At 36.0% G+C, this 27501-nt stretch overlaps 1 protein-coding gene across 2 annotated transcripts; it reads left to right on the forward strand.

The window, feature by feature from the left end:
- Window positions 1-11541: 11541 nt before the first annotated feature.
- LOC116159193 lies at window positions 11542-26991 on the forward strand. 2 transcript variants are annotated; one of them, XM_031472139.1, is made up of 3 exons: window positions 11542-11783; window positions 16468-16647; window positions 26645-26991. In XM_031472139.1, the coding sequence occupies exons 1-3, from the start codon at window positions 11636-11638 to the stop codon at window positions 26974-26976; spliced, it is 660 nt and encodes a 219-aa protein (XP_031327999.1). In that variant the 5' UTR covers window positions 11542-11635; the 3' UTR covers window positions 26977-26991. The 2 variants fall into 2 exon arrangements, with proteins under 2 accessions (XP_031327999.1, XP_031328000.1); XM_031472140.1 differs by lacking the exon at window positions 11542-11783 and adding an exon at window positions 16375-16416.
- Window positions 26992-27501: the final 510 nt, after the last annotated feature.

Here is a 27501-nt window from a genome sequence, read left to right on the forward strand (position 1 = left end):
AATTTTGAACTTCTTCAATGCCCCATAACAATTTCTTATTATTAAAGAAAATTGATTTTTGCAAAACTTTCTTAGAGAACCTTTTCATGTAAAACCATTGCGGTACTCCGTTTTTATACATGGATATTTGCAATATTTCATTTTATGCATTAAAATATTTATCAAAAGATGGAAGGATTGTTTAAAATAACAATTTCTTAGTTATTTGGAGATTTTTATTAGTATAAGTTTAATTCGAAATAACACATAAGAATCAACGAACGTGAAAACAAAAGAAATAACTCGTATAATATAAAAATAAATAAACAATGCCATCTTAAAGTAACGGTATTGGTGTTGTTCGACTTTTCTAAGGCACCTAATGCCAACAACCATGGTTTACTTCAATCTATGTTAAAGTACATTGGTCTTTGCCCTACAGCTGTAAGCTTAATTGATAATAACCTTTGTAATAGAATCGTTACTTGTGAAGAGCGGTGTTCCGCAGGGGTCTATATTGAGCCCCATGTTATTCACATTTCGACATTTCCTAGTGTTCTTCATTCTTGTTTGTTTCATTTTTAGGCCGATGACCCTCTTTTTTATCTTTTTTATCCAATGAGATGCACCAAGCGTGCGTGATAATGAGTAATAGGTCGGAGCGCATGTTAGGAATGTGTTACTATTATAAGGAGTTTTATCAGACGAAATTAAATAACGCACGTGCCAGTTTCGAATTTTTTCGACAGAGGAAGGGAAGGTAAAAGCTAACAAATGGTTCTGCATTTCGATCTTCAAATGTAATCAACGAATCCCGATAATATGCGACCAAAAAGGAGGGAAACACGAAGCCGCGCTATAAATGGACTAGTTTTGGTAGATCCTTTCTTAGCTCTTTCTGCCTTTCAATGAATATTTGGAGAAATTTGTCTATTCAGCCCACCTTCCTATTTTTTTTCCTCTTCTTTGATGATCGGGAGAGTCAGTGTAGAGTAGTCAGTTTTCTTGGCAATTATGACTTCATAACTTTGTCCTTGTAAATGGATTTTCTTCTTGTTTGAGTTCAGCATTTAAAATAACAGTAATAACTGTTTTTTCTTTTATTTTCGTGTTGTAGCCCCTACCTACACAATGAATGTATTTTCGACTGAATCCCAAAAACACGTACACGTACAGGCCATTGCAGAGTGACTAATTTGTTAAACATCAAATGCATTAAGCAATTTGATGCCATACAATATCGCGGTGGTGTGAATATAGACGCTGTATTTAAACTAAAAGCAGTGTTTCAATAATGTATTGATTAACGTCAGTGCTATTAATTCTCTATAATGAATATTAATAAACTGTTGCGCTTGAAGGTTTAACCAAATACGATTCAACACAACTAAAATATACATTCAATAGCACAGCCTTAACAATTCGTCAAACCGTGTAGGCATCGGTTGCATTTCTGGTCAGTGTTTGTGATACTCTGCAATAAATTTTCCCGTTAAAACCGCAGGTATGTATTTCCTTTTGTGATTTCCCTGCTGGAAATATAATGCATTTATCTCCGTATTTGTAAATCATTCGTACATTTTCCTGTTGTTAAAAAATGCATGCCTACATTCATACATAGGGCTTCGCATTCAGTTTTATTTTGTTTTTGGACGGAATATGACAGTGACATGCATACAATATATAGGTACTGCGTAAAAATTCTACTGTGCCATTTTTAGTATACGGCAAGTGACTGATATCATGAAGAAATCTGTGAACTTGACAAACTTTAATCACATATACATATAAAGCTTACCGTTTAAAAAATCGAAAAATCAGAATTAGAACCCAAAACGAAAAGTTCAAAAGACAATCACATTGCTCCCGATTTTGAACGGTAAAATAGGAAAGTAAACTAAGTAGAATAAAGCAGTGAAGGAATTATAGGGATCGAATTTGCAAATTTAAATACTTATCTACATAATTCTAATCTTGATATTTTATGTTTTGGAATTTTAGCTCACAAGTCACACCTCATTTTAAGTGAAGGGGGGGGGGGATGTCAACCTCAAACCGTTGAGGCTATACTTGCGATTGGGGTGAAATATAAAAATCTTAATTGGGAACATTTTAAGTTCTGGAATTGTTGTGTGAGCCAAATTTCAAATTTTTATAATTTCGCCCTCATTTAAAATGGGCTGTGACCGCAGAGCTAAATTTTAAGTTCTGGAATTGTTTTTAAGAGTTTTAGATAATGGAATTTTTCAACCATTTTTGAACGTATTAGAAACTTTTATGGAGTTCCAGAATGTATCATGGTATCAAAGCATTTGAAACGGTGAATAGCAGCTTCAGGATATATTAGAAACTACTCTCGAAAATACTACAGACATTTAAAAAGCATAGAGGCAATTTCGGCAAAAGTAAAAGTGTTTCAAAGCAAGTTTCTGAAATATTCCAAGGGTTTTTGACAACTTTCGGAAGTTTTGGTACTAAAAAAGTATTTCAGAGTTTATGAAAATATATGCAACACTCAAACTTTAGAGGATTTCGGAAAGTTTCATGCTTCTGCTTCTTCAGGGTATTTTGCGAGAACTCTAATGGGGCCCCTTCACGTGCATTCCCGGAACGACGCGCCATCGGTTTTGGAACGAAGCGTGAGGCGCCAACTTCTGGCGCGTTGTGCAGTGAATAAACTACACGTTCGCGCCATTTCATTCATTCCAGAGTGGTACTGTCGACAACAAGATGAGTTTGGTAAAAAAAAGATAAATTGTAGCTGTAATTCTTCACAAATATATGATGGATAACGTAAATGAAGAGCCCAAGAAGAGGAGGAAGAGGTCCAAGCCATGGTATTTGAAGAGACAGAAATTTGGCGATGTGATTTTATTACAAGAAATTAATAATACCAATCCAGAGGATTACCACAATAATGCCACACCGCACAGCACACACAAACAAACCTACAGGACTTTTGCTAATGTAGTCTATCCTTTTTCCTCTCCAATGTTTAACAGCGCATCCTCTTCTAACGGCGCGAAGGGAAGGCGTGAATCGAAACTACACGCTCGCATTTGGCACGCGGAGGGTCTCGCGCCACGCCAGGAATTCAAACATGTTTGATTCCATCGCTCCACGCCAAGCGCGTATCATTCATGGCGCGAGGATGAACTACACGCACAGTTTTGGATTGACGTCACTCCAAAACTTACGGAGTGTCGTTCCGGGAATGCACGTGAAGGGGCCCTATAAGAAGTGTACTTTCAAGGTCGAAACATTTTAAAGACTTTCAAAGTAACAAAAGCATTTTTGGGCCGTTGTAAGTTTAACAGAGTTTTAGATGTTCTGATGTACATTTGGAAAGCCTTTCACAAAGCTTTACAGGGGCCCGGTCCATAAAGGATCCACAGGAATACAGTTTCAGGAAGCTTCGGAGGGGAAAAATCCTTTAGACAGATCCAAAAAGATTTTTTATATGGTTTCGGGCGAGGTTTCGGGACACTTTACAGGATCGTGAAGCAATTTATAAACATAGTTTTATGAAGCTTGAAAGTGTTTCAGACAGAGACTTGGGTTTCAGAAACTTTCAAAGACATTCAAATCGTTTTAGACTATTGCAATAATTCGGAGGAGTATACGGTGTTAGGAAGTTTTGAAAGGTTGTGGAAGGTTTGATGAGGTTTGGAAGGTTTTAAGGTGCTTCACAGGTCTCATGCAATTTCAGATTAAAAACATTTTCAAAGTTGCGTATAACATACCGGGTGATCCAAAATAACTGCAAACAGTTTAAATTTGGCGCGTAAAGTTTTTTGGGTTTTTTACTTAAGGCATTGGCAAACATGTTTAGAAGGTGTTTTATTTATACATTAATCGACATCCATTGGCGTCGTTTTTTATGTGAAGGTTTCTTGTCTGTACCGCGATCCATGATTTTTAAAAGAAACAGTTCTTTGCAAAGGTTCTTTGCAAGTGCATGAAGAGAAAATACTTTATAAGGATCATGCTTCATGTAACTTTACTTTTTAAGCTTAAAGGGGATGGAGTTTGAATAATTCATTTTAAAGGCATACTGTCAAGCGCAACACGTTTAGAAGATGCTCGACTTGTTTATACTTTCTGCAATTCAACGAAAAATATGCTCCCTACCGTGTTAGTGGAAGATGTCGAAGATGTTAGAGAACGTAGCTCTAAGAAATGAATTCGGGAATTATCTATGCAATCCGGTGGGTATAACAATGCGGAACATCTCTATTTGTTATTATTACAGAATTAGCGCATTAGCGTGGCACAAAATTTTGCGCATCGGTTTTATTTTTTGTTAAGTGGGAACTATCACACGTGAACAACTGAAAAGAACTTGGCGGTGGTCGTTTAATTAGCATAACTTCCCTCGGGCAACGTTACAATAAATATTTGAATACATGAATCCTGTGCTTGATATGCAAATTAATTAATTTTAATTATTAATTGTGATTATTGTTTAGTGATTCACCAGTGTTTTTAAATAAATGGTATTTGGTGTGTTACCAACTATATAAATGGTTAGTTTTGCGGTAAATTCAAACTGCCTGCAGCCATTTTTGATCACCCGGTATAGCATATATAATGAAGTTATGTAAGAATAATCGTACACGTACACATCCACTTCGAGTTTCACCCGATTTTAAAATGTGATGTAATTCGATTCGAAAGCGATCACCTAAAAAAGAAAAAGAAAGTAAATTATTTGAAATACATCGATGTATTACATAAACAGAATGCCTTGTAAAAGTTTATCTCATTTTTATCTCCGATCTTGCGATAAGAAGGTCGTTGTCGCTGCGGAGAAGTCCGCTAGGTTGTAGCAGGTGTTTTGCTCCCAGGTGGGAGTTTATCGAAGACGAATATTCAGGTAAACGGAAAGCGAGGAATGTTTAAATTGACGAAGCAGACCGGAATCGTTGCTTTTTGGTGGGCGAATTTTTAGTGTATGGCAATCTGCCGTAGTCAAGTTTGTTTTTGAAAAACAATCAGCCTTGGTGATTGTATAGTTGTCATAGAAGAAAGTTGTGTGTTTTAAAAGATTTAAGAGTTAAGCTGAAGCGTTGTTGACGTATACCAAGAGGTAGTCTAAGTTTGTGTCTATCGAGCAGTTATCGCATAAGGAAGCATTTCTTTAAGGTTCTCCAGGTTACCCGTTAAAGTGAAGTTGTTCCACTACCAAAAACTCACGTTTACGTCTAAAATAACGTCAAATTCAGTGTCGTTGCAATCAAGAATAAAGCGCAAATAAAGAAGTGAGGTTTTCGAAGCAATATCACCTAGTGTTTTGTGTATGTGCTTATGTTAAAGATAATCGCAGTTGACAGGGTGTGAAGGATTATTAACTTTAAGCAAATTAAAACTTTATTTAAATTTAATTTGTTTCAATCGATCGCTTGTTGCGTAGGTAGGAATAGATTGCGAAGCTGCTTGATTAATACTCTCTGGAAAATAACATTACTCACTGTTAATATCTATACAATTGGTTTATTAAATTAGCTTTATTAACATTATGTGTAAAGTTATTACAGGGTTGAGTGTCCTTATATTTTTAATAATTGGAAAGTGGTGTAAAGAGAGCTTTTAAATTTTTCGATCTGGTCGTTGGTTCCGGTCGCCATATTGGGGCTAAAATGCTATATTTTGGTGTAGGCGTATGCACTTTTCTTTGTGTTCTTGTGGAATTTTGTGAATAAAGGTGCTGGTTAAGGAAAAATGTATATTATGGACAATACACATAGTTTGATGTGTTTAAAGTTAATGGAAATTAATTACGAAAAAATGATTAGTCTGCTCAATTATAATCATAAATACGTTTGCTTTTTTGTACTCCGTGGGCTTAACCAATGTCTATTGTCTTCCATTTATGGGACTAAAGTGTCACTTTTTCTTCCGAACGCGACGCCGGACAAAAAGTGATGATTGAAATGTCAAACACGATTTAATGATTAATGGTTACCTTTTTACATTTTGGTTTTTGCACCATTTTTTATACTTATTATCAGAGCTGGTTACTGCTCGCGAGCGTTTCGCTCGAAAATGCACTCCATCGGAAAAAGCGCTTGCGAGCGTCGCGAGCACTTTTCGGAGCAGCCGCTTGCTGCTCGATACTTAAGCGTTTACTTAAAGCGCTTGGCTTACGAGCGCTTTTTTGTGCCTGCGAGCGGATTTTCCCCTCGCGAGCGCTTTTTCTGCTCCTGAGTGTTTTTTTTTCCTGAGCGCTTTTAACCACCCTCAAGTGCTGAACGATTAAGCCCCGCTTGCGAGCGTTTTTGCCGTTCCTGAGCGTTTTTGCCGCTGAGCAGTTTTAGGAGTGCTCGGAACTCGCAAGTGGTTTCGCTTTGCAAAACAGCTCGACGGTCGCGAGCAATTTTGAGACAATTAGAGCGGTTTTTTAGAACGCTCGACCCAGCTCTGGTTATACCGTTTTCCCTATATCCTTTTGGATTTGGGAGGCGGTAGATTTCTCATAGCTTGTTATGCACAGTTTTAAACGATTATTTTTGCGTCGTAGTTTTGAAGGAGAATCTTCAAATGAAACTGACATTTATTATTATACGATCACAATTTGATGTGACAATGTATATTGATCCAAACAATTTTTTAGCCCCAATATGGCGGATTATGATAAGTTGTGGTTACTGTACCGTATCGACAATATCCGCGACATTTCCATAATCTACCGATTGCGGTCGAGTAGGTTACAATCATCACTTGATGCGACACCGCTGTCTTTTCTGCTGGAACGAAACTGGTAACTTCATGCCCATATACAAAACTTTATGAAATGAACATTCCAGTTTTTAAGATCCATCAGTATAAATAATAACGTAATGTATGCCAGTTTTTATATTGTGAATTAAGCCTTATAAAGAGGAGTCCTGTGAAATCTTTAGTACTATTTTTCTTTAATAAATAGCATTCAGGCAACTTCGTAAACCATTTTAATTGATTCCTTGCTCTTGAAAACATATTTTGAGAATTTTTAGTGGACTCCATTACAGGGACGTACTGTATTACTATGCCAGCGCCCAATACTCAGAGCACATACTTGATTATAAAAGTTAGATGTGCCTTTTTTTACATGTAAAGATGTTCTACACGGTACACGCAAGAAAAATAATTTTCCAGCTCTTGAAAATTGCATATATTTACTCGCTGGCGCTAATTGGAAAACTGTCACTTTTCCTGACTTGTAGAACAATCTGTTATTTGTTTATTTAACACTTTTAAACGTAGAACGTAGAAAACAGCCATATACTTTCTTCTAATTATCCACTATCTTCACTAGCGGTTTTTCCCTTGGGGATAACTTGTAAATAAAAGGAATTTGGGTGTCCATTACTTAGTACCCCTACATTCAACATTTCAATTATGGTACTACATCTTACTTTCCACAAAAGAGGAAAATTCTTTTCTATTGTCCCTTTTTTCCGTGTCCCGCGTATCGATTTTATTTTCTTGTCTTCGCCTTAATGAAAGAACGCACAAATTACATTCTCAGTTACAATACCTCCATATCCCACTTTGTTTTTTACTGGAGTGATCTGCACTTGTCACTTCATTGAAACTCTCTAGGAATGCCTGCACTTAAATAATATTGGCGGCTTTTGTAAGCACAAAAAATCAATACATATTTTCTTAGAATTTGTATAAGAGACAAAAAATTATGAAGTTTGACGTGTTTACCTTTCGAGTTTGTATCAGTTATCCTTAATAAACTCTAAAGTTATTGAGGTAAAATACTTCATACATAAATGAAATGGGCGCCTTATGCCCAAGTTTTAATTCATTTAAGTTGCAAACTTTCTTGAGCGACATAAACTAATACATTGTGCATAGAGGTGGTATTAAGCAACATTCATCTTCTACCCTTGGAAGCTTGGAAACATTAGACAGATGACTGATGTCTTTGCGGGACCTATTCGCCACCATAATGTGCCATGTATAACGTACACGCTGAGCATACTAATTACGCTACCTGCAGGTAAGCTAAGAGCAATTTAATATGAAGGCAAAGTTACTATTTTACGACCCTCGCGAAAATGGTTAAGTTGATAAACAAGGTTTAAATTAACGTTTAACAAGGCTTTAAACTTTAGGCTAAAAGCGTTACGCGTAATTTCACCCACACACAGATCTCATTCGTCTAACCACAACCAAATATTTTATGAAAGAACAGAGAAAGTAATTAGTTCGCTGTTTCCCTTTTAATTTTTTGAGCATTAGATAAAATCCAAATTGCGTTTCTCTGACAAGCTGAATGATGATTTTCCTTTCAATTAGGAAATCACTCCTCTGGCTCCAGGGAGACATTTCTCAACATCTTTTGGAAACCTTGTAGACTACGTAAAACAATTCTGTTGTACCAGTTTAAAACTTATTTTCATGTTCATTAGGTACAATACGAAGTTTCTCATACCCATGTACATTTGGTGTTCTTATTGATTATCTACGTACGTCATTACTTACTGTATCTTCTGAATTAGTCCATTGTGACCCTTTAACTTGAACGCTAAGGTCGCTGGATAAATTTAATCTTCTAAGAAACCAACAACTTTCATTGTTTTCGGGTTGTTACGGCACATTTCCGTTAGGATTTATATTTTATGTAGGAAAGGTTAGAATTATCCTTGTCAGTTTTCTTTTGAGAAAAGTTTTGGGTTATACTACGAATTTGTAAAATGGCATATGTACCGCTTTATATGAATAATGAGCGCGGGTAAGTTTAATGACGATAACGAGGCGTGTTTAGAATAAGAGAGTTTTTTGAGCAGAGTTCTGTTTTGGATACCGCTGCGGCAACCCCAAGGAAGTACGGGTTGTTTGTATTAATCAAAGGTCAAATCATTTCGAAGGTATTCACATTTCTTAACACCAGGACCAGAATTGTAACTGGGGTTACAATAAGGGGTTTTGGCACCCTTAACGGGTTCATTTAAACTGACTTTACTGGGAAATTTTACTGCTTTCTTAACCGTTCTTTACTAATTTACCTTGTTCTAATTCCCATAGTTTTTTTCTTAAAAATTAAAAAAATACTTTCTTCCACCTTCGAACACTTTGATGGCGAATAATTACACAAAATCAAAATATGGTTACAATGAAATTTTGATCAATCGAGGATTTCAACCTTCCTCCCCTCACGTTCATTTTGGGCAAAAGTAAAAAAAATTACCTTGAGATAAGCACACGATAAACTCAGGCAACGCAGAGGTGGGTCGGGGTGAATATCGGAGTTTTTTTACACTACGAAAACGAAACAAAAAGGGAAATGTGGTGGTAAACAGGATATTAGTCTTTAGTAACTTTCAAAAAAGAGGAGAGAATACTCACCAAAAAGAGGGAAACAAGGCAGACTAAGGGGTAGTGAATCGCGCGGCACACAAAATGTTGCGTAAGCAATGCTAACGTCTGACACGGAGGCAATCGGATATTAATACTCATAAAGAATCAATAATTCGAATGACTTTATAAAATAAATGGTAACAGAATGGTCAAAATAATAAATCCCTTACGGTATGACAAGTCAGTAAAAGTAATGGCATACTGAAGAAAAATTTGAATGTAAGCAATGCGAAAGCAGAAACTTCACTGAGGGAAAAAATACAACTGCGATAAGATAAACTTAAAGAAGGGATAGAATTCAGAAAGATACAAAGCGTGAACTCTAGCAACAAGACAAAGAACTATGTAAAAGAAATCTATAAGACTAGTATGGCCTCTATCGGCAAACTAAAGACTAAAGTTATACTAAGGTAATAACAAATTATATAAAACTAGATACCTACATGGCGTAAGAATTTTAAACAAAAATAAGAATACTAAATAAGAGTACAAATCGAACAGTATTTGAATTAGAAATTTCAATCGGTAAGAAAATAGCGTTACACTCTACACTCACTACTGCTTTCAAACAAATAAATTTTACGAAATGATGCGTGGCCACGTTCTCAATTACTAACTTCAACAATCCAATTAAATGAGAAAATTTAAACACCGTAACGAAACATCAGTTGAAAATTCATAATTTACATAATATTTCTCTCAGTTAGAAGACTTTTGTTATTTAATATTGCACTGCATGTGGTCTGCCACTGTGACGCCTTGATCAGAAACAGACATCAGGTCCTTGGCAATAGCTATCTGGCACCGGGGAGAGTGAAGCTGCTCTCCTTTATTGAAAGAAATGGGCTCTGAACCTGGTTGCAAAGGAAAGGAGGGGGTGTGCTTAAGTTCTTCCTGGTAGGGCTTCCCTTACGAAAAGAATAGAATGCAGAAGCAAAGAATGACAGTAAAATGCTTCCTCAGATTTTCTTTTTTTGGCGAAGTTAACTGCCTGTTCAGATGGGTAATTTCTTCCTCCGTATAAAATTGAATTATTCATTGCCTGGAAGCCTGCATAAAACCTATTATATGATCCTAGAGGAAAGTTCTCAATTGAGGACACGTTGAGACATTTCCAGAAAAATCCATCCTCAAGAGGTGTGATAGTTTCTAGGAGGGAATCGTAGATTCAGAGCGATGGACATGAGCAAAATACGCAACAGGATTCAATTTTATTAATGCACCACATCAAGACTTTTTACAAACATTAATAATTTCCTTTAATTTAATCTACGCCTAAAAGAATGTTTCAAACAATTTATCTTAAAACAAGAGAAGGCAATTTTTGTATAATACCTTGAATATTATTCTCCCAAAATTAAAATGAATAATTTATTATTAAAATTCCTTACGTTCCAATACAGAGCATTGTTAAACATCTTTCTCAGAAGTTGGCTCGTTCAGAAAAAAGTTGAGCTTTTTCGTACCACGGTGAGCTTTTGATGTGTGTGTTTTTGCACCTATCCACTCATTCGTCTTGAGCTTTAGAGCGAAAAATCGTGACACAATAATTGCAACGCATCCCGCTCGAAGACGTGAAAAGCTCGCAAGCTGTGCGTTAATAATTAGCTTGAATTTTTCCATTACATCATCCGTGATGAGGAAAATTCGATAATCGCAATCTCAGTATTAATCGAACTTTTCGAATTACTCGTGTCAGAATCGCACGAGAATAATGCCCTAATTTTTACAGAAGCATGAGCCCGTAATATTCGCAGTATGATCTCATTTCAGTGGAAGATATCATAATTTGATTATCAACGACGCATTCCGAATAAGATAAGCTATTTGTTTATTTATGGTGGCGATTAATTACGTTTTATATACGGCAATCAGTCAAATATGTTATTAAAATGATAGTATTTGTAGTACTCTTGATATAACGTTTTATTAACAGTAGTGATTCAGTGAAATGTGGCGTGAGTCTGTGGACGAAGATGTTAATTAGCTTGGGGTTTTGGAATTAGGTACGAAGAGAAACGGATATTGAAAGTTAGGTGTAAGTAATTTCCCAGGTCATTTTAGTAAACCATAATATCTGAAATGAATAAACATTCTTTATCGATATCTATGTACTTGCGGTACTTTTAATTAATCTTTAAAATGAGATTATCGGTCTACTATTAACACGTTCACGTTGGTCATTCCCATTGACATAGTTTTAGTTTTAAATGGTTAATGTGGTATTTGCGCATGGAATAATAATGTGTGATGCTACTGTTGCGCCTTTAATCAAATTCTAATGGTTAAAATCAAAGTGTAAATGGTGTACGTATACATAGGTACTCCCACGACAGTATATTTGCGCCAAACATTAGTTATTTACATAAAAGTAAGGAATATGGCACATTACGAGGAAATAGTGAAGTACGAGGCCCCTTTGGGGCCGAGTACTTTAATTTCCGAGTCAGGTAATGTCATTTTACTGACGAGTTTTGTATTAAATTTTATCCGAAATCGTATTTAATAATGTAAAATTTCAATTTTTATTTAGAATTTTTGATTAATGTCAATCTATCAGTGATGACAGGAGTAATTATAGACATTTAGCAATGGGCGCGTTCATAAGACACAACTGTTGTGGAACAGTTACCGATACGTCCTATAATTACGGTACTTTGATGCTCTTTACGGAGCAGTCTACCATTTTTAGTAGCGCTACATAATGGCCCGTATGAATAAAAGTAAGCAAATGCTTATACTTGCAAAATTCAAAGTAAATACTCGTAAGTGCCCCTTCATACTGGTCTGTTTAGCAGCGCTGTACTGCGTCCTGTCCTTCTGCTTAGCAGCGCTGCTAAGTCGCCCAGTGCGAAGGAGCACTTACGAGTATTTACTTTGACTTTTGCAAGTATAAGCATTTGCTTACTTTTATTCATACGGGCCAAGATGTCGAAGTAGAGATCGTGACATACGATAAACGTTCCCAATTAGCATCACCAATTTATTAAGAATGTCAACATAAACATAAGAACATAGGAATCCACATTTTTTCTAAATTCAAACTAGTCTCTCCTACTTTTTAAAAGTTGATTAATGTCACATATAATCACTGAATTTCCGTGGCGGTTTAATTTCTGTTTCCAAACGACGTATACCTGGAACATCTGGAATACTAGTAGGTATTTGATGGTGATGATCCCTGTCTAGGACGCCTTGTTGGCGTGAGACAGATGTTGAGAAAACCAAGTGTTTGACACTGGAGGATGCAAAACTAAAGAAGCGCTAATTAACAGCTTCAGTTTAAAAAACCACAGTTTTCAAAAATTTTACACGAGTGCCTTGTAATGACAGAGGTTAGTGCAAGATGGGTTCGTGAATGCTTTCGCCATTCCAAATACGTGTCCGCGTAGAGACCTTGGAATAATTCTTGGCGTGCTATGGAGATGAATCAGATTTAATTATCAATCGCCTTGTCACTGGAGATTAAACCTGGGTTCATCATTATGATCCTGAATTGAAACAAGAATCGATGCAATGGCATGTGAAGGGCTCCATCAAAGTCACTCTTTCCACGGGAAAAATAATGGAAATCATTTTTCTGATTGATTATGTGAATAAGGGTAGTACTGTAACGGGCAATTACTGTGCAAACCTGATGAATCGCCTTAGGGATGCTATTAAAGTGAAGAGACTCGGAAAACTGATGCGAAGTGTTTTGTTGCTCCATGGAAATGCACCAGTGCACAAGTCTAGACTTTCAAAGGCTGCTGTAGCTGAATGTGTCTTTGAAGAAACTGGACATCCGTGACTACTTTTGTTTCCGAATCTCAAAGAAACATGAATAGTCGGGGTGCCAAATGCCCAATAATGGGGTAACCTTGTTTTGAGGTATGAATAAAATGTAGATTTTTTATCCGATAGATACCACTCTGTCAGGTTTGAGTAATATGAGGAATTCAAGATGGCGTCTAAAGTGGCCCCCAAAAAATTGAAAATTTTATTTCGACGCGATATTGTCATATGGCATATCATTTTTTATGCTTTTTAGGTCAAGGAATCAGATAAAAATGTAATTTTTGATGAAAAGTTAATGTAAGAGTGACTTTTTCTTAAGTAAGTTGGAGAATATAACTTGAAGCTGAACTTTTTTAAGCAACTTGCCACAATACCGACTACCTTAGTGTTACACTATGCTGCTACCTATCGTGCTGCTAGATTGGATAAGTATCTTTCATTCACTAGCAGATGTAAAAATGTTTGATTGCATTCAAGAATTAACTCCGTTCCGAAATAATCTTCCAATTTTTGAGCAAATGTCTTCCTTGAACGAGTAGGTACTTTCGTCGAAACTCAATTGTAAACTGGGTAGTTCAACTCTCTTCCATGTTTGGGCAGTGTTTAGTTATTTCTTGTGCGACTTCATTAAAAGCAATCATCGGAAGATATGTAACTTTTAGCTGCCTTAATGTTACAGTCACTCGTAGATAATTTGCCGGATTTCCAGTGGTACCGTATGTAAATCACTTATCGAAGCTCCCAAAACCCTTAACCGTACCTCTTCAACCCATGTTTCGTATCTCTCAGATATTGCATTCGTCTAAAAATTCGTGTCTTAAACTCTACTGACCTAACAAGAAAGTAATGGTTATAGCGACATGGATTTTTTGCATCAAGATCCTACCAATCTCCACAGAAGATGCAAATCCCCCTAAAATTGAAATAATCTGACTCTGTGCTATTTGGGAAGACTCCTTTTTCAGGTACGGCTTATATGAGGCTAAAGGTTTTTCTAATTTTCTCGAAAACGAATCGACAGTTTTAAAAAGAATCAAACTTCAAAATAAAGGACTGCGAAAGACCTTTAAAACAAGCTATTACTCGATACGAGTGGTCTCGAGCCGGTCTCGAGCTCTACCGAACGCTTTCGAATCTTCTAGAATGTTCTTGAATAAGCACGTCATATTTATCGGAAAGATTGCGTCATGTGATAACATCCGCACTCGTTCTTTATCGCTCATGACTAATCTTTCCTGGTGCCTCGATATCATCCGGATTTCTGGAATTATTAAAATTTTTGAATTTGACTATTTGGATGTTCATGTAACACACTTCTGCTCGTTTTGATTTTGCGTCTACTAACTACTAAGAAATGTCGGTTTCGTATGGGACCTGCATAATCGATAATATGTTGCTCTTTAAAGCCAATTGTCATGTGATCAATACACAGTGGTATTAAAAAGCATAACTAGCCTGAGGTTGACAATTTGACCGACTGTCGTTTCAAAAAATTTCGATAAAGGAAAAAGTGCCAAACAGACACAAAACAATAAGCGGCTACGCTTCAAACGTCCACCAAACCGAAGAGCCACGAATAACGTCTACCAACAAACAAACAATCATGTCTCGAATAATGTTTGTTTCTTCTATTTAAAAACAATTTTCCTTTTTTTTAACATTCCGCCTCTTCTCTACTTGAATTTGCGTGTTCAAATTAAACCTATGTTTTCTTATCGACGATAACACGTTGGCCTCGATCATCTCCAGAAAATTCTAAAGAATTTGTTACACAAGTTTTGGTTACCACCTGAAATAACTCCTGGTCACGAATAAAAAAAATCTGACATTAATCCTATCTGGGTTGCAGTTTGAATTCGAGTAAACACACAATTAATTGATTGATAATGACAAACATTCATTCCGAAACATAATGAACAAAAAATTTAAACCCTGGTTTAAACACAACCCCTGAAAGAAAGAAATTTTACAAAGCTTGTTTGGACATATTACGACTCGTATTACGACGTGCGCAGTCGGTTGGCAATTCAAATATGAAATCTTAAAATTATTTGTTTAATAATCCAAATAATCTGGTCGTACAAGGTTTTGCGATACAAGGCATGCTTAACTCAAACACAAACTCTGACAGTTTCTGAACGCCACTTTGTTTTATAACAGAATTAGATGGCGAACGAAACTGGTTTGGTGAGTAAAAGGACAAATTTTCGGTGGCTGTTCAGACGGTAGAAACTTTTAACTTTTAATAAGAAGAGAACCTTAATAAAAGGGATCACTGTACAATTTGTTTCCTTTTTGAACTCGACGAAACTTTTTCCGTAATCGAACAACAAAGTTAGCTTCTGCACAGATTTTTTATAACAAAGACACACTTCGCCTTACACAACACAAATAGAACCGACTGCCGTAATTTAGCTTAGAAAGATGTACACGCTCCTTAATCGTCGCGAAACCAGCAGCCGCGTTTTCTCGTTGTCCCCAGTATTTAAGCAAACACCATTTCTACCACAAAATAAACTCCTTCTTTACGTAATCAAATCAAATCAATCGAAATAATAATTCTAAGCAATTGTACGACCCGAAAGCAATCTATTGATTGAAATTTGTTTATTTATAATTAGTTTTCATAACTTAATTTCCATATGTTATGATTTTTTATTGGGTGTACGTTACACCTAATGTGTAATTACTTGTAGCTTTTAGTTGTAGATATTTATGTGTCCAAGATTTTTTGTGAATAGTTTCATTCTGGATGCCCAGTATGACTCCGCAAAAGACCAAAAATGTGGTACCTATCAAAATAAATGGAACTGTCAACACTTTATTCCTCAGTGGAAGATACTTCAGAAGGCCACAATTACCAGATTTAAACACAAGATTTAATTTCTTTATTTTGACAATCACATTCTAAAATTTTTATTTTACAAATAACCACTCAGGTTGCCTACACTAACAAGAAACTCAAAATTGCCTAGATTCTTAAACACACGTAAAAACCCAAAATTATCTATGATAACTAAATTTTTACCCATATCTGTAGTAGCAGTAGAGTGCAATCAACTTTTATTGATACAAAGAGGGTTACGGCCTTAACCAAAATGGAAAAAATTTACCTTAGATATTTACGGTGTACAAAAATATTATCCAATAAATCACTACATTGAAGGTTTCTTGTCTACCATTGCTGTGAATTAACTCTTTGCTCAACGGCAGAGGGGAGGCGCAAAATTGTTTGACGTTTGCGAACCGCCGGTAAGCTATTGTCACTGTCAAATGCCAGTGTGCAAGCCATGTCACAAAATGACGGTAATTGTGAAACAAGACAGCATAAAGTAATGACCTTTTCTTTCATTTCAGAGTGCCAAAATGGCAGCGGCGTGCAGAAGGGGAAGCGCGACGCCGAACGAGGGCGCTTAGACGATGAGTTCTCTAGGATGCCCATGGACCCCCCCACGTTAGTGCAAGTCTTTTTTTGCGTGGGGCAGCGCCACGAAACCGCCCTTTTTCTTTCAAATACCCCTGTGGAGCAACTGAAAGGTAAGCTTACCCGTTCATTTGTAATGAAAAAAAAAGTAAAGGTTGGTAATGGAGCTTGCAAATACGAATTAGCAGAAGGGAGGCTCTTCACCGTTTCTTACGCTAAAGTTTACAGTTGGTAAGATGTTAGTCTAGACTAGACCCTATAGGGATTTCCTTAAAAGCTTTGGATAATACCCAAACGTTAGAGGGGAAACCAGTATGTTTAATGTTTAGTGTTTTTTACAAGAAACATTGTCGCATGATGAATATATTGATAAACGCTGGTCTGTAATGACACGAGGCATGTTGAACAATTAAAAAAAACAATTAAAAAATGGATGGGGATGTCTTATAATGAAAAATATGGGCAATGTCGCGCAAGGAAATACCACAAACGATATGTACTCACGTAATTACCCAAATGTCAGAAAAAAAGACGCTTCGCCTCTTTGAACGCTGTAAGTATATCGATTCGTTTGTATCAATCTGGCACAATGAAGGCTAAACGCGAATAAAAGCAATTACTCCTTTAACTCCTCTGTATCACTAACGAATATTTAGCATTAATGATACGGTAGACGTGTCAACCCGGGGGTCTATATTTAATCATTTAAACGTAGGGCTTCGGTTATTAACGTCTACCTTTTCTTGTACGTATTCGCGGATGCGTATAATGAACCATGGATTTTTGTAATAATTTCACCCAGCGAGTAGGTACCTTTTGTATCATGCCGTAATAAGACGAGCAATTTTTAGATGAAAAATGTGTTGAAGTTTTCCTTTCCTCGATGGAACTTTAATATTTGATTGACCCGTGAATGCCTTACAAGTCTTGAAAGTTCAATAACGGAATTCGGGCTCCAATTCTTTCCTTTGTCCGTAATATTGAAGTTGACCAATTCGCGTGAATAGAACCGCCATTCACTAATGCCATCAGTATTTCGCTTTTGATGAAAGTTTTCTTTTGTCTTAATACGAATATATATATCTAGACTTTTATATTCAATTCTTTTCGATCTTCCCCATCTTTTTAAATATGTAGGTACGACCTACCTTGGACACGAAGACATTGCGTGTCCAGTGTAAAAAGATCAAAGTGATAAATTCATCTTGTCCTCTTATAAATTAGCTACATGACTTTTGTGGTGAATTGGCGTTCGGGGAAATCTATTTTTACCTTTAAGCACGACTTGTAGGTAGGTACTTTCCCGGAAGACATTAATTTTTCTATATGAACAACAAAACAAAAACAAAAAGTCCCTTTTATTATCTTTTGGTAAACGCGTACAATAAGAACATCAACTAAAGCTCGATCTATTGCCAAAAATTGAATTTCAACATAACAAAAAGTGAAACAGCAAGACGGTTATTACTTCTTCAGAGCTGAAACCATTCTTTAATTAACCGATTCAAATCGCAGATCCGATCCTGAGTAATATAATTCGAATCCCAAGCGGTTTAGTTAGGTCATTTTCGTACATCGAACCCTATGATAAGCAATTCCTATATGAGAATGAAATCAGAGCTCTACAAATACCTTTCGAATCATTTTACAGTAATTGATGATTAAATTCCCATAAATCGGCGTCTTTAGGAACATGAGAATGATTTTAAGTGCAATTTTCTTATACAAAAACCCCCAAAAACGGTTGACTCTCCCACGGAAAGCTTATTACTTGGCAGCATCAGTTTATAAAATTGGATGGTGGACCGCCTTTATTTGGTTGAAAGTGAATGTGGAAAGATGGTTGACGAATCTGAAATTGGCACAAGCGTGAGAAAAATTACCAATGCCCCACAGCATGGAAATGTTCAAAATTAACTTAGGGTTTGCAGCAAAAGAAAGCACAAATTGTCTTTAACATTTTTACCGGTTGCCTTTTTACTTACAATTTTATTAGCACCTCGTATAAATAAGCGAAACGAAATGTTTTCACCTTGGACTCCAACGCCTTCGTGGTAACAATTTATTTGAATACGAGCACCTTAATCCGATGGTGCAATGGCCCGCAAATATTCACGTACCGATTAAAAAAGTAACTTATTCGCATGGTTCACGGTTGAAAAATATATCAGCCGTCCATTGCTATTCGGTACACGACAAAGTTCCTTTGTTGCATAAAAACGGTTGTTAATATTGGTTTTGTTCGAAAGGGCAGTACCATTGAATATATAAAGTACGCACCACAATAAATTCTTCGAAAATGGTGGCACAAATTCTCAGTTGCGCAGCTAAAGATTGTTTCATATACGGCAGTTATACGTCTTTTAATTCGAACTTAATTAACAATGAAATTTTTACGCGATCTCAAAAAATGGCGTACGCAACTCAAAATTGAAAATTTGGCAGACTTGGTAAATTTCATTTTACGCGATATAAAAGTACAGCGCTTAACCTGCATAGGTTCTCTTCGAAAATTGTAGTAAGAATTCTGATTTCCCACCCGATTTTTACTTAAGTGCTCGCAGAATCCCAAAAACGGAACCGCAACCGAAGCGCTCACTCTGTTTTTTATACACGCAGAGGTATAGCTACAAAATACTCCTCTCATTCTCTGTTGCAACGGTTTTGAGAAGCGAGACCACTATAAAGTTTCGACTCTTATTTGCTTGAACACTTGTTCCTTATCTTAACGCGCTTCATTTTATTGCATGTTTGGGAACCTGAAATTAGTTTTTAAAAAGTCCACTACAATTCTTGGCCTGACAACGAAAATGCCACGAAATTTGTTGTGTACATGCTTGATGAGTTAAGGAATAAAATTGTCGAACAGTTTTTTTAAATCGCTTTTCAAACAAAAGTTAAGCTTAGGCGGCGTCAGAACTATTACTATACATTAATATAAAATCAACCCAAAATGACAGTATTTAATTGTTTTTCGTCGACCTCTCGATAACAATATAAATTACTCCTTAGTGACGAGTACAATGATGAAGCTTATTAATCGTTAGCAACCATTAATGGTTAGCAACCAACCATTATACGTTAGCAACCATTAATCGTTAGCAACCACTTATACATAACAACCATTTTATTAAAGGGAAATGACAATTATGTAACAATTCACTTTCGGCAACAGCTGAGAACTTCCATCCACCTAACCATTTTAATCTCGGTTTTAATGTAGTGAGATCAGCAGCCAGTATGGTCGCCAAACGATCTCAGCAAAGCATATCCTGTCCTGATGGATGTATGTGTAGCTCCTCGGATAAGGTACTGTTAAGGTATTCAGTTAGTTTACCTTCAACATTGAGTACGTCGACCACAGGGATGAACATTTCCATATCTTTCACTGTTAATACACGTACTTTAGTACAGTTGCAAAAGAATTAATTACATTCTAATTTCACATACCTTTTCAAGGTAAAATGTCAACGTGACATTTTCGGAAATATCTCCTTACAAATTCATTGTATTCATCAATTGCCGAACTGATCGAAACCGTTCCAATAAGTTTCTTTTGATTTTAGTGGATATAATGTTAAAATCGCCTCCGCAGCAGAGCAAGCAACATAATCTTCCACTATGATTACGAGTACTGACGGTACAGCATAAAACAACACATTACTATAGCAACGACAATAGCTGTAATTTAGTGAACAATCGTACGAGCTCATAATTTCGTTTGTAATTTCTTGTAGTTGAAATTAAAATTACCTACCCCAGTGAAGTCGACGAAAAAACGTTGTATGCAATTCATGTATAAATCGGCGATTATTGGTTCGTTCGAATTTAGTCCACTCGCTGCGCTCGTGGACTAAACATCTCACTCACCAATAAAACGCTTCATTTATACACTCATTGCATAAATAACTATTTCTAGTCATATAGGGCCATCTTTAATCATTAACTGATCTAAGTAACTTTCGATTTGTTCCGTTATCTAGATTCTTACCCTCGTTTTACTTAAATTCAGTATTTTTACGCTATCTAAGTATTTCTTTTGCAATGCACTAGTTTAACATGTAAGTTGTTCTTGTAGTAAATTTGATCTAAGTGTTATAGAGTTCTTATTACCAACAGTTCTTTAGTTTGCCGCTATACGCCGTTCGAGGTTTCTTTAAGTTACTTCTTTGTTTTGTTACTACAGTTCACGCTTTATACCTTTCCGCACTTAATTCTATCCTTTCTTCCTATATTTTACCTTGTCCATGAGTTGTATTTTTGCTGTCAGTGAATTTTGTGCTGTCGCATTGCTTGCGTGCTAATTTTTCTCTTGGAAGGGATTTGGTTTTGGCTGTCACCACATATCTTTGGATTGGTCTCTCTTTCTCTTTATGGCTGTTGATTTACAAGGATTTTTCTTAATACATTTATTTAGGGTTTTACCTTCCCTCACACTTTCCAAAAAATAGTTTTCTTCTAAGTTCACATCGTTCTTTTTTTTAGATTATCTTTTACGTTTTGATTTACCTGGATATTGTCTACTACCTACACAGTACGTCGAGGAGATTGCATTTTGCTTGGACCCACCATTTTAGGTAGATTGACAGTGTAGTACTAACGTACGCTATAGATGAGTTTCTACCTTACCGGCAGATCCCAGTGAAATTAATCACGTGACACCAACATTACCTACTTACACGGATTTTGTTTACCTACGCTTCGATAATTGTTCCTGAATTGTAACCGCAAGTATTAACAAAACCGTTTGGAGAACCTTACACTTGTAAATTATTAACGAAGATTTGACCTTACCGATATCGTGAAGCGATTTTGTGGACGCTCACTTTTCTTACACCGAAAATTAATTTCTATTTGTTGGATTACATTGTATCCTTCAGATTAGCTGCAACCATTGCTTTGTAAATTAGTTTTTGAAGTTACCGAGACTTTACCCGAAGCGATATATACAATGTTTACCCTGAAGAATTTGTTCGTGCTATCTGATTTACATTTGAATTAATTAGATTGCATTGCTGTCATATAGAAAATTAATTATTTGCGCATCGTAAAGTACTTTTCTTGAAGTTAACATCGCGTTTAGGCTTTTAGACAGATGTGGTCTATCAAAATTTTGCGCATTATTGATTCTTATTCATTATTAAGTACAGTTTAATATCCGATTGCCTCAGTGTCAGAGGTTAGCATTGCTTACGCAATATTTTATGAGCTGTGCGATTCACTATCGATTTTATATGTGTGTGGTGTTGTTATCTGTTACAGATAGGGCTGAACACGCCCTTTTTATATATTTTTGCTATATTGTACACGAACCCCAATATTCACCCCGACAAACCTAGACTTTGCCTAAGCTTACCGTGTGCTTATCTCAAGGTAATTTTGTTACTTTTGCTCAAAGTAAACGTAAGAATTATACATTTAGAGAAAATGTTCACGGATTTGCCCACCCTGAAATGATACAAGGTTTGAATTAGGTAGTTAGTAGCTATTTCAAGAGACAGTTTTATGATGTCCATCCTTTGGGGTTTTTAACGTGAATTTTCAATTACCCTAATCCCCTACAAATTTAACACCGTTTAATCGAAAATTACGTGCGAACTAACTACGTATCCAAGTAGAGTTCTGGAAAATGTGAAGTTTTCCCGAACATTCTAAATTCCTTTCAAACAATGTATAATGGGAAACAAGCGATGGTGTCATGAAAACTCAGAGAACGTTTGAACTATAGCGATTCGATGTCAGGAACAATACGCGACCAATTTTGATTTTGGGATAACATTAGCATGAGAAAAATTAACGAATACACTATACATTGAAATAATTATTAGTTATCAAATTTCGACTCAATCCTTCAAGAGCTATAGGTTTTTCAAAAACATAGATCTAAGGAACATTTTGTTAATGTGCTGAAAATATCGCACATATTTCAGCAGCAGTCTCAATGGCTTTTGAAGTCATGGCCTACTTCCTTTCTGTGTCAAGTTTCATTTTGCCTGTAGGAACTTTGCATATCAGGTATGATTATACCACTTAGTGCCCGTTTCATGTTAGAACTGCAATTTGAAAGAATGCGTTGCAATCTGTGCTTTTGCTTATAATTTCTCCGTCTGACACGTATTGCGTAATTGAAAAATAGCAGGAACTACCCAACTTTTTAGAGGTCAATTTGGAAGACACACGCAAACGTGACGTTCGCATTTCGTAGTGGCAAATTTCACTTGGCCGAAAAAATAACATAATTTTACATTACCATTAAACTTGGTAAAACAGCAGCGAACGACAACAATTGACATCGCGGCTTCCCTTATATCGATTATAAAAGGAAACGGTGTCAACGTGATCCGGGGTTTGTGCGGTTGACTGAGTGCTTTTAACAAGTTCGAAACGTAATGAAAAGCGTCGAGCTTTGTTTACGGTTGATTTCACAAATTGGGGTTTTATTAATGTACAGTGATGTCTATTCCTATTATGGTTTTCACCATTTAACATCGTACTACTGCAAAATACAATTTGATAATCGGAAATTTATGTCGCTGGGCGGTCTCGAGGTATAAACTGATCGTGATTTTTCCTAAAAGGACCCACTAAAAATTGAAATTGAGGCTGGCATATTTTTTTTCTGAAAAATGGCCTTTCTCACGATTTATGTAACAGAATAAGCCAATTCCCCTGGATTGGTTTAAAATTTCTATTGGTGTATCAATTCCATTTGTATTCAAACATTTTTAGGACAACTGGCTTTGAACAAAATATCCTCGGTTCGTTTACTTGGACGAATCGAATACAATTTCAAACAAAAGCCAAGACGATGCTGGATTTAGCATCATTCTCTAAATAAAACCAACAAACTGGTTTAGAATCAATCACATTTACTTATGTAAAAGGGACGCGTTAACATAAGCGTATAAAGCGAAAAACTTTGAAGTGCAAAGTCGTGCTGCAGCAGAAAATTTGGGATTAGTGTTAGAGAAAGAGATTTGGATTTAGTTTGTTTTCACTTATTTTTGATCCGTATCTTACTAACGAGGGCTGCCGGAGAGTTTCTGGAGTTGAAGACACAATTTAGTACTGATCTTATTGTCTCTAATTTACTTAAATATGAACTATTCAGCCCAATTCTGTAACTTAAAATAACCTTAGCAACTTGCTAATAGTGAAGGTAATTGCTAGATGAGCAATATTTGTTAAAAGTGGTATTCTGTACTGACAAACTTAGCAATGTTGCGTAAAATTTTAACAATTCAATTGCTTGACCATAGCAATAGGTAAAGTGATGTTGTTAAGCCTTAGCAAGTGTATTTCACCCGTTCAAATATGGCAGGTGGATGGTTTAAATACGAATTTATCGTTTGCAGCAGTGTCAATTTTCCTATTTATAGAGATATTTTTTTGAAATTTTAAACTCTAGTAAAGATAAGCATATCGCATATTGTAAACATCAGATGTGCGCATGCGCAAACTGCGCAACTGCCAAACTTTATTTCTTATTTATAGAGAAATTTTAATAACAGATGCTTCTAGGAAAGATAATCGCATTCATAGCTTGTTTTTTTTTGCACATAACGCGCACGCAGGCGTTCAACAATTAAATAAAAATGTTACTTACAGTTATTAATTGATCCAGTCCATCTGCTCGTAATACATTTGCGACATTCAGGCGTACTAAACTGACACACTAACACCCGCTGACAGCTTCAGGAAACGTCACTTGTTCTTGATAACACTGTACTTGCTGGCAAAATCTGGCTTGTTGAATTTTTGGTAGCTGTTCGGATGGGAAGCAAAAAAACTTTTAATTTCTAATAAAAAAAAAGCTTAACGAAAGGCACTACAACTGCTTGCTTTTTCAACTCCGCAATTGGAAAACACACGGTTAAAGTTCTTACGCCACTTGCTTCTTTACAAATTTATTATAAAAATGACGAACTACATCTACAACTATACAAATAGGGACTGGATACCCAAAATTTAGTGTAAAAAATGTACGCGCTTTTTAACTGTCTCGAAACCAGTAGCTTCGTTTTCTAGTTGACTCCACTATTTAAGGAAACACCACTTCCACAATAAAATAATCTCCTTTTCTATGAATTTTCAAATAAATCGCCAATCACGACGGAACGAGCCAAACGTCCCCACTGCTCCACAAGAAACGCGCAATACTTTAAAACATCTGCATTCTTTATCAGCGAAAGAACACGTGAGTTAATTAATTTTCGTCTAACAATACAACTTCTTATCGCAAACGGCCGGATGTAACCTTACTTCTAACACCTTATCTAAATTGAATTTAAAACGAAAAATTACGCATCTAACAAATTTCTAAAAGGAAACATAAACACTGAGATACAAATTCAAGTAGAATAAACCACCTTTGTGTTTATTCGTAAATAATCCCCCGGATTTGCACTTAAAAATTAAAATATTTCAACAACAATTCTTTTTTACTTTACATTTTCTGGCGATTTATGATTAAGACCAGAATCTTTGTATTTAAAGATTTTTTCTGTATTTTATAATAAACGCGCTACGCGCTGTCTAAATATACATACAGGATGCAGAATTGGCCATAGCTATTTCAATGGTAATTTAATAATAATAATAATAATAAATGTCTTTATTGTCAACCGACCCCCTAATTAATTTTAATTATTTTACAGCAAAGTTTTAAATAAAATTTTTTTAGATTGTAAAATTCTGCTTATATTCACGTGTCCATTTGTATTTTTTTTGTTGTGGGAAATCGGAGAAATTAAGGAATTTATAAATTAGCAATCACTTATACCGTGAAATTATTATACAAAAATTTTACGAAAATGCCAATTTATAATTTATTTAATTATTTGTTTCCCGAACTGAAAAATATTAAATGAGGGCATGAGAATAGGTACGCAGAATTTTCAAAGTACAAGAAACTTCTAAACATTATGCGGGTCAGTTTGCAATTGGGGGCAAGCCTGTTGAGGGCCCAGAACAAGAGAGGGGTAATAAATCACAAATAAATAAAAACTTTATTTGAAAAACCTCAATTATTCGGTCATTCGTCAAGTAACAATCCTGTCAGGTGATAGGACTTACCTTGTGTTGTAAAACGAAGTGCTCGAGGATGTGCGTCAAACCAACATAAATAAAAGCAAGAAGTGGGGGGAAGTGAAATTTAATCAAATCATAAAACAAGCAAATCAAATTTCCCCTCTCACAATCGAGAGTACCTGTAGGGTCTTCATTGACTACAAAGAGAAAGACCTTCCAGGAAATGTGTCATTTTCTTTCTTGCTTCTTTTCCAAGCAAACATATTATAATAGCCATCAACCTGTACGACAACATCGGCACTTTCATTTCCCTCATAATCATGATTGATTAAAATGAATGTATTTACTACCGCTGTTATAACAGAACTCGAAATTGATGCCATGGTCCCACGGGCGAAGAATATACACAATATAACATATTTGCATTGGTGTTTGTGGTTTGATATCAGGCGTCTGTCTTTTACTAGAACATGTCTCATAATAATAATGATTCTTGTACGCGTGCCCTGTTAGTTCTGAAATCGCATTAGTGGCAACCATACTAAGGAGACGTAAAGGATTTCCCCTTTTATTTAGTTCAAAAACCAATTACGCACAAAATAATGGAACATTAATAAATGATTATGCCAATAAAAAGAAATTTTACATATATAAAGTAATCAAATACTCAACTCATCGCGCAAGCCGACAACAAAAATCGTAATTGAATTTAAAGGTAATTTCTGGACTAAAATATAAAATGCTAGGTACACATGTGGAAAAATTCCACCCTAGCTAACTATACGCGATCTAACCTAAATTGTATCAACGTCTAATCTGTAACCTCTAACTAACGAAGAGAAAAACTGACTTTGAAGTCAAGTTGTTAGTTAAAGGAAAAGGTGGTGGTGTGTTTTGAAATTGCCTGTATATTCAATTGTCCAAAAATTTGAAATTCATTAAAATTGATAGAATAAAATACGCGTCTTTGTGTACAACTAATTCTTTACCCCTTACGGTGATAACTTTCTAGTTGGTTGCGCTATTCAATGTTTTCGCATGTATTTCACTAAAAGTTTCGAATAATTTGTTTTGTTTCAGAATTGTTCCGTACGGCAGCTGAAGCGGGTCCTCGTGACATTCTGAAATTGTACAATACAGCCGGACAGTTACTGAATATAAGTCCCGAGTTACTTCCAAACTCGCCAGAAAACCCCTACTCGCTACAAGTTGTAGCGGCGAACGGATTTGCTATGCTCCATAAGAGTACGGGCGACGAAATGAAAGCGCTAGAAACCAGAATATCCGAATTGGAGCGACAACTTAAATCAGATTTACCGCTACCGCCAGCGGTACAGCAATTGCAAATGCAAGTGGATGCATTTAGACAGAAGTTGGAAACAACGGAGAGCTTAAGTTGGTTGGGTAAGTGAGTTTTGTACCAAAATTGTTCATTAAAACGGTAGGAAGGGTGGATATTTTCTTTGTGGCGGCGGATAAATTAACTTTCTCATTCATTTGATTGGCATGTTTGCCAAACAAACACGCTTGAAGCAGCTGATGCAAGGTTTTACGCCCAATTACACCTCTACTCCACTAAATTGTGTAGGTAATCATAGAGTGGTGCAGCTACACTCCTCTCCGCCATCGTGGTATTCCATTATCCCTTTCGGTTTTTCTAATTATGTGCCTTCGAAATCTCAAAAATAAACACACATAAAATTAAAGCGGAGTTTGTTTTCCGTCACGGAATTTTGATTTTTTATCGGTGCTCGCTTGCAAATTTTATATCTGACTTAGCTAGCGTGCAAAATAACATCCTTTTGGTCAAGAAAGCGAATTCAGTTTTCATATCCGCAGAGTTTAGCGGCCTACTTTCGAATTTGTTTTTCTAGGAGAGTGCTTGTTTGAATTTGTTTTGCCTATTGGGGATTTGAACCGAAATATCGAGGAAACCA

Source organism: Photinus pyralis, unplaced genomic scaffold, assembly GCF_008802855.1.
Source record: "Photinus pyralis isolate 1611_PpyrPB1 unplaced genomic scaffold, Ppyr1.3 Ppyr1.4_LG1, whole genome shotgun sequence".
Lineage (NCBI taxonomy): Eukaryota > Metazoa > Arthropoda > Insecta > Coleoptera > Lampyridae > Photinus > Photinus pyralis.